This window comes from Mchenga conophoros, linkage group LG23 (assembly GCF_057382185.1).
Source record: "Mchenga conophoros isolate Kocher_MC1m ecotype Shallow Benthic linkage group LG23, M_conophoros_male_GT1.1, whole genome shotgun sequence".
Taxonomy (NCBI): domain Eukaryota; kingdom Metazoa; phylum Chordata; class Actinopteri; order Cichliformes; family Cichlidae; genus Mchenga; species Mchenga conophoros.
The window spans coordinates 13572844-13584879 of record NC_140547.1 but is presented as its reverse complement, the minus strand read 5'-3'; the positions used below and the strand labels follow the sequence as shown (position 1 = coordinate 13584879).

General features: G+C 40.5%; 1 protein-coding gene across 2 annotated transcripts in view; it reads left to right on the top strand.

The window, feature by feature from the left end:
- lpp (LIM domain containing preferred translocation partner in lipoma) overlaps positions 1-12036 on the top strand; it is a 182406-nt gene that overhangs the window by 52893 nt on the left and 117477 nt on the right. For both annotated transcript variants that reach the window (XM_085264092.1, XM_085264093.1), the window contains one exon: positions 10858-11051. In XM_085264092.1, the coding sequence (XP_085120218.1) occupies positions 10862-11051 (190 nt within the window). In that variant the 5' untranslated portion in view covers positions 10858-10861. The remainder of the gene's footprint in view (positions 1-10857; positions 11052-12036) is intronic.

Below are 12036 nucleotides of genomic sequence, written 5' to 3'. Positions count from 1 at the left end.
CAATTACCAGCTGAATAACCCATTTATAGTCTCACTTTAAACCCTCATTTACTCAACTGCCCATTTATTTTGTTTGTTTTTAAATCATCATAAGATCTCTTGAGACTTTTTGGCTTTTTGTTGGACAAAATGAGAAATTTGAAACACCTTCGTGACCAGAAAAGAAACAAAAATTGTTTTAGTCTGAAACCTTGGTTGGAAGACACATACACACACATTGTTTCCTTGATCCGCATCAGAGTTGTTGAATTGATTTTCACCTCATAAAACATTTGCAAAGCCAATATTTCAAATACGTATTTTAGGTCAGGCATTGCTTAGATTCGTTGTTTTCCCCTTTGATCTGCGTTGGAGCTTGGAAGTATTGTTCTCTACATTGTGCCTTGTTACACTGTTTGGACAGTACTGACAGCTGCAGGGAATCAAGTTCGGAGCAGACTAGCGAACTTGTAAGGCACAAACATGTTGGGGTATCCATTGTTAGGACGCAGCTGAAAGATTTTAAGGAAAAAACTGGACAATACGCAGATTGGTATTGACTTCTTGCCTTTTTTAAAGATGTAATGTACATAACCTTGATACATTTAAACAAAAATACCCAATAAAAAAGAAAATCTTTGACACCATCATCAGATTAAAGTACTGGTCTGTTCTTTTATCTCTTAGGGGCCTTACCAAGACCTCTCACTGTGCTGGGAATTAACAGAGATGTTCTACTCGACCTAATCCACGCCATACATGCTTCACAAGCATAAGTAAAATAAAGTGATGCCTGACATTTAAGTGCAGAGAATTGCTTATCTTGTCTAGAAAAGTACATCCTTACTTTGAGTATTACATTTACACACAGTAAAGACCCAGACTTGTCAGCTGGATTATTTGTAGGTCATAGTGTGATATTGCCCGGAAGAAATTATAGGAAATTGCAGCAAAATACTCCATGCAACACAGATTGCAACAGAGTCCCTGTGTTAGATTACTACTTTTATTGTCGTTATACTATGTATAACAAAACTTCAGAGCGGGTACATCTGCAGGTGTAAAAAGAACAAGCATGCAGTTATTTATACAGTAAATCTAAAAAAGTGACTATGTATATATTTTAAAAAACTGCTAAATATATAAGGTATATGCATGATCTGGTGATGAGATAGGCGATGCGGTCGTGCTAGGGAGTAGCATGATGATGCAAGTATTTTCTCATTTCACAACGACTTAATTAAGGGTAAGCAGTAGTATTCTAATCTCTATGATATTGCTTATCGATCAAGTAGCACTTGGCTGTGATATTGTAAAGTTATTAAAGTTATTTCAGGAGGAGGTTTAGGTGATGCAGCCCAGCCCAGGTGTTTGCATCGCCATGACTCCATGGCAAAAAGCCAACAAGAGTTTTGTTATCTTTTGTGGTATTTCATAAAATAGTCCCTGTGGGGACTAAAAGAGTGTTACTCAACTCTTTATTTCATCAAGGTAATTGTTAAAAAAACTTTCATGATTGCTTCTTAAGCATAACTGCAATCACAAAGACATGAGATGCTAACGTTAAGCTGTAAATGAATTACACCACAGTTGTATGAGTTCAGTGTCTCCATCGTTAACCTCCTGTGTGAATGTTCCCTGTCAGCTTCGACACTTTTCTAACCACTTTTTTAGTAAACATCTACTTTGAGCCATGCAACAAACTAAAAGTAATTCCCTGTTTGGTGATTGCAATGTCAGAATTCTAGCCAAATAGAGTATGTCAAATACATTCAAAAAATCTATTGAACTTATCATTTCATAGTTTAAGACTCATTCCTGCAGCACAGTATTCTATAAGAAGAAATATTTGATTAATTTCCTGTATTTTTATTGACTGCTAATCAATTATGCTGATGTAAATAGAGCACGTTTGGTCTAAAACGAATGGAGAAATGACTAAATTGCCTACAGCGATAATGAAAGATGATCTTGTCGTGGAGCTGAACTGTTTGCCGTGTCTGTGTTTCAGAAGATGATGTTTGACTTACCCAGCCCTCTGATGCCCTGACACTGCTATTGCTCCTCTACTATTAAATTTTTAACACTAGAAAGAGGTCTAAAACAGCCTTTTGCTTTTATTAATATGCCAGCATGGCATGATGTCAGACTTCTGGCACCTTCAAATATTTACCCTTGTGCACAAAACATTTCCGGTTCCGTAATGACCTCTTTGCTTTTCCCTGTTTCCAAACAGTGGAACGTATCGCGCGGGTGCTTGTTTGTGTAATGTCGCGTTAACCTGTTCAGCTATTCAACCAGCCCTCTAAAGCAGAGCAGGTCCAGTGCTGGAAAGACTCAGCAACAACCTCCTGCAGATGGGAACCTTTAATTTTTAAAGCATTTTCATTCGCATGGCTGATCCTCTGCACACTGTGTCACGAACCGTGAGTGCTAATCCCAGTCACCAACCACCTCTTTATTTAGTATGAAAAATCTTCCAGGCAAAGTGGATCTCCTTCTTCATCTCTGTAGTGTCTTTTTGAAGTAATGTTTTGATTGGTGCCCAGTGAACCAGATTTGTGTAGCTTGAACTGAACTCTACTCATGGGACAAAGACCGAGGTGGAAACCAGCGTAATTGCCCTTTAAATCTTAGTTCACCTTTTCTTATAAAGATATTCTCATCTGGATGCCCATGCAAATACATTATTTCAGTATTTGTTGTTGAGAAGCAGTTTGTTGTAGATTAATGCAAAAAATCAGAAAATGAACAGTTTTATGTTTTAAGAGTGTCAAACATAAAAATGCACAAAACCTCAGTGGTTGTGAAAACATTCTGTAACTATTTGGGGTAAAAGGGGTTAAATTTAAACCCTGCACCAATTTTGATTTTAATTAAAAGCCATTTTTACTGATGCCATGCATGCAATGCATCTGTCATCATCAAGGTCAGGTGTTTAAGCGCTTAGTAAGTGGTCTTTTGTGTCCTTCCTATAGACTGACGTCGGTTCCAGATCTGAATACCGAAGCCAATGTCCAACTGGTTAAATCTTCAATCTTTCTAATGGCCTGCAGGGGGCGACTCCTCTGACTTTAAAAAGAATTGTGAATGTATAGAGGCAGAACCAGCCCAAGGTTTTATGAGTTCTTAAGCAGAAATTGATTTGGGGTTAGTATGTCGAAGGCATTTGACTGTGTCCTGTGGGGGGTCCTCTGGGAGTATGGGGCCCATTGCTAACAGCCATTCAGTCCTTATACAACCGTTGCTGGAGCTTGGTCTGCATAGCCGGCAATAAGTCGGACTCGTTCCTGGTGGGTGGTGGGCTCCACCAGGGCTGCCCTTTTACCAATTCTGTCCCTAATTTTTATGGACAGAATTTCTAGGTGCAGCCAAGTGGTAGAAGGCTTTCACTTGGTCTCAGAATCTCATCTCTGCTTTTCGCGGATGCTGTGGTTCTGTTGGCTTCATCGGTGATTGCCTCCAGCTCGCCATGGACCAGTTCGCAGCCGAGTGTGAAGTGGTGGGAATGAGAATCAGCACCTCCAGATCTGAGGCCATGGTCCTCAGCTGGAAAAGGGTGGCGTGCCTACTCCGGGTCAGAGACGAGTTCTTGCCCCAAGTGGAACAGTATAAGTATCTCGGGGGCCGGCCCCTGCGATAAGCGGAAGAAGATGGATGGTTATTATGTCCATTTGTAACATTATATATGTTGCAAAGCCATTATCGTGGCTTTACTGCACTGCTGCCTTTGGTTTCATACGTCACCTCATTGCATAGACTTTGAGGTTTCTGTTTAACTAACATCTTTCTGTGTGCACAAAAATATACAAACAACTTGTCTTGTGTGACATTTTGCATGCTCCTGGGGTCCCCTGTTAGTGTGGGGCCTTAAGCAGCTGCTAAGTCTGCTTATGCCTCAGGCTGGCTCCCTATAGAAGTCTATGAGGGGGAAAAAACAGCTCTTGGTTTCCTTGATGTGACCTCCGTAAACACTTTCCTGTTAAGTTTTTGTTTTAAAATCTCCAGTGTCATGTCCTATTTTAAGAAAATAATGTCCATTTCTTAATAATAGTTTGGTCCCATTAGCATCAAAAACATAAAAGTATGGCGTAGCTTGTTATTAACAAATCACCTTTGATAAATGCATGAGTTATAGTGTCCCATCACTTTCTCAGTCAGATCTCATCACATCTTATTTCAAAGACTCAGCTCAAACCCACATAACAAGACTTTGATAACCAATGTTTGAAGTGAAAGTGGGCACGTCTATCCATTATATACATTTTGTGGTCGTGCCTATTGCAGACTTTACTCTCATGGCTCCGGGTGTAGATTTCATCAAAATGACTTCAGACTGGTATGCGCTGATACCTGATGCCTTCCAAGTACAATCAGTCGATATTGAGCAGTAGTAAAAAAAAAAAAAGTAACAAGGTAACAGTGAAGTTTTTGAGTTTTTGTCCATCCATCCATTTTCTTCCACAGTCGCGAATGCATTATCAAATACCAATGCACTCAAATCTGCCAGGTTCAGTATTTATCTAAAAAGGATTAAATTACAGTAATCCCACCCACCACAGCAGATTTATGATCATCTTTTTTAGGGTCTTCCAGCTTCTTGTTTTGGTTTCCTGGGCCATGTGATGCTTTGCTTCACTCTCCTCAGTTTTTTTAGCTGTCGAAAACTGCGATGTAGAAGCTGCTAGAGCATTTTAAAAAACAGAAGCTTGTGAACTGTGTGTGTGTGTTTTCTTATCTTTTTTTTTTTCCGATAGGTTTTCGACATGTGATTCAGCTCGCAGCCTCAGAAGAGTTTTTGCTAGAAAGCATGTCATCCTTTATCCTCCCCCAAAAATCTCTGAACCTTGCCATATTATGTTAGAATTCAGCTCTCTCAGTGGTCCTCTTTGGATGGTTTTGTTTGATAGTTTCCTTGGTAGATATGAAAGATTAATGCAGCAGAAGCACCTGCAGCAGTTCCTCAATGACAGCTGTAAAAGTGCAGCGGAACAGCTGTGAGAAGACAGCCCGGCTGCCGTGCCCCCATAAAACAAACTGTTAAACACGGTGTCACCGCTTTGTGAGTCATCCTGTAACTGCCCCGGCTATCAGAATTGATTTTTCTTCCATGAGCTCCAATAGTGTTTTTTGTGACTGCGAGTGCACCTTCAGTGCGATTCCTCACTGTTTTGGTTGTCTTTGTGTGTTCATTTATACATGTTTTCTTCCACTTTGTGTGTACATTCTTATTCCAGAACACAGAAAAGGAGGTACAGAAGGGCCTACTATAACAAATTATCTTTGTTATGGTAGAGAAAGGCCTGAAGTAGGAATTGCAATTGGTCCACGTGTTTAGTCAGAAGATGTTTACAGCAAACCTTCATATACGTATGTCCTGTACTGCAGAAATTGTAATTGTGTGGTTTTCCTCTAGTTGCTTTTATTTCCTCCCACAGTCCTAAGACTGTGGTGTAGACTGTGGGTGTGATGGAAACTGCAATGGCGTGAATATGTTCATCTACCTGTTATCGACTGATGGTCTGTCCAAAATAAACCCCCTCACTTTCTCAAGCTGAAAGGGGAATTCCCCTGATCGTACAAAACAAAGTGCAGTTACAGGTGTGAAAGAGTTGCACGAGCACTTCTTGAGGGCAAAGAGGGAATTGCACAAAGTGCATCATCAGGGTGACGGCCATAACTTAAAAATAAAAGGTGGGAAGAAGCTTGAATGTCTAGCAAAATGGCCTGTGGTTAAGTTACACATCCTAGGTTTGAACAAAAATAAAAATAGCCGCCGTGTGGTTCTGCTGAACTGTTCGTGACCATTTATTGAAAAATATGCCCATCATGACAAAAAAACGATAGTTTGACATTATTTTTTGTGACATATCTGCTGTTCCAACGGTTGGTGCTCATATTAAACATAACCAGAGTATCACACATTTTCTTATATTGAGTAATCCCTGCATTTCCTTTCTCTTCTTGGACCCCTATGATGCCACTGAGTGGGATTTACAGCTTACTAGAAGCCCCACCCACCTGTCATTTAAACTTTATTTGTGAGGAGCAGCCAATCGTAAGAAAGCTGGCTTAAGTTATGTGGAGTTGGTCTTAAAGGAGGAGGAGCTAAACAAATCAGTGGAAAATGCTCCTGGAGAGAGGACCTGAAAGCAAAGTGCAGAGCAGAATAAACTGATCACAAAAAACAAGTGAAACAAGAGAGGGTGGGGCATCGTAAAGGAGGGATATCAGACACAGGTATAAATAAAATACCCATCACACAGCAACCATCATTTCATCACTCTACCAGTGTCACATCATGTAATCAGGACTACAGGGAATACTTCTGGATGTATTCAGGATGATCATATGTAATAACCATATTTTTGATACTGAATTTGATTATTACAGCCCACACGGGTTAGAAGAGAATGACTTTATTGTCAATATGAGTGGACAAGTTGCCTTTGGTTCACCAAGTCACAGATCAGTTCATAATAAATATACAGTCATCCACATACCTTTAATAAAGCTTCAGTAAAATTATAAGTAAAATACATCACGGCAACTACTAATTGCATTTGGCACAAATAATTCCTCATACACAGTATTAAGCTGTACAGCACTAAACAAGAGGCGCAGCACAGTTAAAACATGATTGTGATCACACTGTGGTGAACACAGGGTCAGCAGCAGGGAACCGCACCCCTATCTGACACACTGATCTTCCACATTCATGTCTTCTAACAGTTTAGGCAGACCTCTGGTTTAAGCGTCTTTAGTCTTGTGTGGCTCATAGCTGATAACTTTTACTCTGTACTGCGTCTGTAGAGATGAGGCGTTGGGAAAGACTGGCCTAAACACTTCCTGTCACTGAAAATCATAATCACTATGCACGCATGTCATAGTTGACGCACTTTAATTCTAATCAGATCAGTTGTTAGATGTGGAAACCTTTTCATCTCTCTGTATTTTTTGTATATTTTGTGTCTCGTTGTATGTCACCATTTCAAGCCTTCACATAACGGGCTCTGCTGGAGTTCCTTGCCACTTTTCGTGGTCCTTTTTCAGCACTGAGTGTTTATTAGACAGGTTTAAATGTAAGCTGCCACTGCAGTAGATGGCTTGTTTGCTTCCACCCTCAACCTCATCTGTGAAAAAGCCAGTCTTCTGTTATTTACACAAAGGAGAAGCTTTGGACTGCTGAAGTACATTTCTGAAATAAACTGCTCTCTAGAGTAGACCTTGAATGGATAAAATAATGGCACTTTAAGCCATATGAAGAGAGTGTGTGTTTTTCAAATAGTTTATTTGTTCATGTTTTAAAAGAAGGGGGGGAAAAAATCATTTGACAGATGAAATGCTGAAATGTACGCATACGTGTGACACGCCCGCGTGCAGCCTTTTTGAGCTTAAAAACCCCCCGCCAGGGTGCCTCCGGGGTAAACTGCATCACAAGTCACTGAACCATATTGATCATAGTCAATTAATATGTAGCGCACAAAAGATTGCGAGAAGACCTGCTGAGGAAGACTGCTGCTATGAAACGGCGCACTCCCATCCAGACAGTCTCTAAAGCATCCAGGAAGTGGCTTCGCTTTGCAGCCCTGAAACCTTAAAATCGCACGCCGCTCCAGAGCACTGTTATTAAACTATTTTTAAAAAGAGGTCACATTTTTTTAAACACAGAGATTTTTATTCGAGGGCAGTCCTGAATTATTATTTCAGTGCAGTCGTGATTTTCTGTTTAAAATGAAGGCCGCTGCAATTTATAAGCCTAGCTGATCGCACGCGTAATCTATGAATCACAGGAATGATTATATGCTGAAGTCATCAGTGAAGTGGCTTCTGTGTTGTGCGCTCGGAACGGCACAGAAGTCACTTGTTTTGCAGAAATTTTATTTAAAATAACAGATGTGAGTGGGTTTAATGTGCACTTTAGGGCCCAGTATCCATAAAGCGACGCCCCGCTGCGCATTATTTGCCATCGCCAAAGAATGCAACCACACACTGACACAGAAATTTTCCTTTCAGGATGTCACATATTGAGTCTTACTCACACATCCTAAGATCATTTCTTCTCTTTCCCTCCTTTTCCCTTTCAATTCATCTTTTATTTTGTTAGCCATTTGAGCATTGGGAAATGAAAGCATTTGCATTGAAAGGACAGGTGGGTGTGAGACACCAGCGAGCGTCTGAATTGTAGCATTAAGAGCATGAGAGAAGGGAGGTGGGGGGAATCAAAAGTAAGAACCATTCAGACGGCAGGAGGAGCAGGGATTTGAGCAGATATTAAAAGATGATTGTGCGTGGGCTTTTACTGCTGTGCTCCGGAGAAAGAATGTAAACCCTGTATCAGTCAGAGTGAGGATAATAAACAGTAAAAACATCAGAACACAGCACAACAAACACAAACAAAAAGAAGGATGGGGAAAAGCACGCCGTATAAATAGTTCAAATATTTCAAGTGATTTCAGAATGCGATGGTGAAATACTGGAGGTTTGTGTCCTCAGCTGCTGCAAGTTCCTCCACTCTGTGGTGGTCTTCCCTTCACTGGAACTGTGTTACCGACATGCATGTTAAACAAAAGCATCGGTTAGAGGTGAGACTTGGTGCCATTTTGGAACATTTTGATAAGTTCGACTCTCATGCACCAAAAACAAAGACAACAGAAGCAACATGAAATTAAGTAATAAGTAGTCAAGTGTTGTTTCTTTGTGTGTGCGTGCGTGACTGTGGATCATTGTTCTGTCATTCCCAAACACTCATCTGATCTCATTTTTGACAGCTACATCAACGCTAAAAAAAAAATCATTGATGGTTACATCAGGGTTACAGCATTTTTCAATACTTTTTCCTCTTCCAAAGTCTTTTTGTTTTTAAAGTACTTTGTTGTTTTCACCGCTCTTTGTCTCTCATATCACTCTTTTGATTTGTTGATCTCGTGCCGACATCGCAAGCAAGTGCGCAAGTAAAGAAAGCGAAGGCTCAGAGTCAGAGTTCAAAGTGATTTCCTTTCGACTTTAACGCTTGTTGTTGCTTTATTAAATCGGACACTTTGCTGCATGTCAGAACACGCTGTTTATTGCCTTGTTTTTCGTTTTACAGCGTAATTCTGCCAGACGCTTTCAAGCAGACTCCGTCGTCGGGGAGAAAAAAGTAGACGTGAGCTGTGTACGCTTATAATTGGTGTAACTTGTGCTGCATGTGGATACAGTGGCCTCAGTCACTTCTTTTATAAAGCAGAAACGGTGACACATAGAAGGTGTTTAATGCAGCAGGTCGGGTCTCACTGAAACTGTCAAACTCACATTGAACTTGAGCAATTTAAAGAATGTGAGTAAAAGCACAGTTCGTACTGCTGTCATGTAAAGCTGGGGGTAAATATTCAGATTTTTAGTCGTGCTTGCAGGGCTAGGGATGGATGTTTGGAGACAGAGACAAAAGCAAATGGTAAATGGATTTGGTTTTTATATGGTGCTTTCTACTCATGCCCATTCACACGCATTCATACAAGCACTTTTTTCATTGCTAACGTTCATACATGGTTAGTGCACCCATCCTGTTGCCAAATGTCAGCCAAAGGTGAAAGGGCAGTCTAAGGGCAGGGTTTCTGTTTCATGTTATAAGTAGGGATGTCCCTGGTGACTAAAATCCCGTCCACACGTAAACGCAGAAATGAAGGAAAACGCTGCTAGGAACATGCCAAAGCAACAGGTGGCGATATATTCCTAACCTGTAGAAATGTTGGCCAATCAGAAGTCTAGAAGCCTCGGTGGGAAATAGTAAACAAAGCTGGGGCATAGAAGCAGAGCCGAGTTGTATGTAATACGTAAGCATTTAAACACTGCAGAGAGTACAATTAACAGTATTGTAGAAATTAATTTCACCGAAACAATAACGTGGCGCACAGTGTGACGTCAAAAAAGGCGCACACCTTTGACGCTGCGTTTTCTGCGTTTTCTGCGTTTTTCTCGTCCACACCTAAATACAAAAACTGAGTTTTCGAAAATATCCACCCTGGCAGGCATTTTTAGAAATCTCCGTTTTCAGTGACCGAAAACGCCGTTTACGTGTGGACGAAAGGTGCAAACGCATAGAAAAACCTGCGTTTTCAAAAATACCCGAGTACGTGTGGACGTAGCCTAATTTTCAAAAAATAACCAACTAAAAGTAGAACACTCCTGATCGCAATACATGGGTTTTAAATATTTAAGAGCATTTTGAAACTGTTATTGATGTTATCAAATTATATTTTAGTTGCTCCTGAAATGTGTGGTCGTTGCTTCATCTATAACACACGCAATGTTAGTTTGCTGACTGTGGCTGATATCAGCCGTGCTTACTTCATCCGATTAGGGTCCACATGTTGGTGGACCTTAAACCTACGGTTGGGCTTTGCTCTATTAACATCACTAGTTTACTTGACAGTCCTTCACAGTAGTTTTCTACATCAGAATGCTTCAGAACTGACCTGGTTAGCATGTCTTACTTTGGACCTTACTTGTTTCCACATCACTCGGAGAGAGTGGCGCAACGTCTGTGGGCTCCTGTGTTACAATTAGTTTTACAAAACGAGTTCAAAAAGTGAAGAAATAATCATGTAAATGTAGTAATTTATTGCTGCTTTACCAATTTAGCTGGTATCCATACACTTAGCATCATTATTTGTCATGTGAACAATATTAATGCTCCCGCTTGCCATTGCAGGCTGTAATTTGAGAAGTAAAATCTCCATTGTCTCTGTTTCCTCATCGAGTATGCATGCAGAGAAACCTGCGCTTCACAGTTAACATCACACCCCACCCGTTAAATTTGTTGTCCCACTTTTAATTTCTGCATCACTATTGAGTTTGCAGCCCCTGACTTTTAATAACTCTGTGTCCCCTCCTTAGAACCATGTGGAACCCAGTGAGTGAGCAGACAGGACAGGTGACTGCCAGGATGGAGACCACTCCATCTTTGGGTAGTGCGAGCATCTCCGTCTCGCAGCAGCAGGCACCTAAGAAGTTTGCACCTGTGGTCGCCCCCAAGCCCAAGTTCAACCCTTACAAACAGGTGGGAGAGGCCACACTCTCCGAGCCGGCAGGTAAGCACACAGTCTTCAAATTGCTTCAACTAAGAAAATATCATTATCTTACAAAATAATTAAAATGTCCCACTTTGCAGCATTTATTAGTAATATGATATTTCTGTTGTTAAACTCTGCACTCTCCATGTTTAGTACTCGCCCATATTTCATCTTCTGCAGTTAGCAGTAAACCCGTCCTACCCTTACAGTGGTTACAAGTGCAACAGAGTACATTTTAAATTTTACTGTTGAGTGTCTTGGGCATTTCTTTATTCAGCATTATATTTAACAGTTACTGAGACAGAAATCTAAGTGTTAAACTGAACTGCTTGTTCAGTGAATATTCCCATGTGTACTTGATATTGATTTCCATACAGTACAATTCATAAAACATACATACGATATAATTTCATCCCTAAAAAGCTCTGACACTAAAACATATATGACGTGATGCTAAACGGCATTTTCTTTTTTATCTTTTTCTTGTTCACTAATCACTAATATAATAAAGTTTACTGAAGTATGGAGCTTACAATACTCTGGCTATGATGTGTTAAGACTGAATGGAAAGTTCAATTCAATTCAGTTTTATTTATATAGCGCCCAATCACAACAACAGTTGCCTCAAGGTGCTTTATATTGCATCTTAAAGACCCTACAATAATACAAAGAAAACAGAGAAAACCCCAACAATCATATGACCCCCTATGAGCAAGCACTTTGGTGAGAGTAGGAAGGGAAAACTCCCTTTTAATAGGAAGAAACCTCCAGCAGAACCTGAGAGGGCTCAGGGAGGGTGGGGGGCAATCTGCCACGACCAGTTGGGGTTAGGGGAGGAAGACAAAGACAAAGACACGCTGTGGAAGAAAGCCAGAGATTAATAATAGGTAATGATTACATGCAAAGAGGTCTATTAACACATAGTGAGTGAAAAAGGTGATGGAAGAAGAAACACTCAATGCATCATGGGAATTCCCCAGCAGCCTAGACCTATTGCAGCATA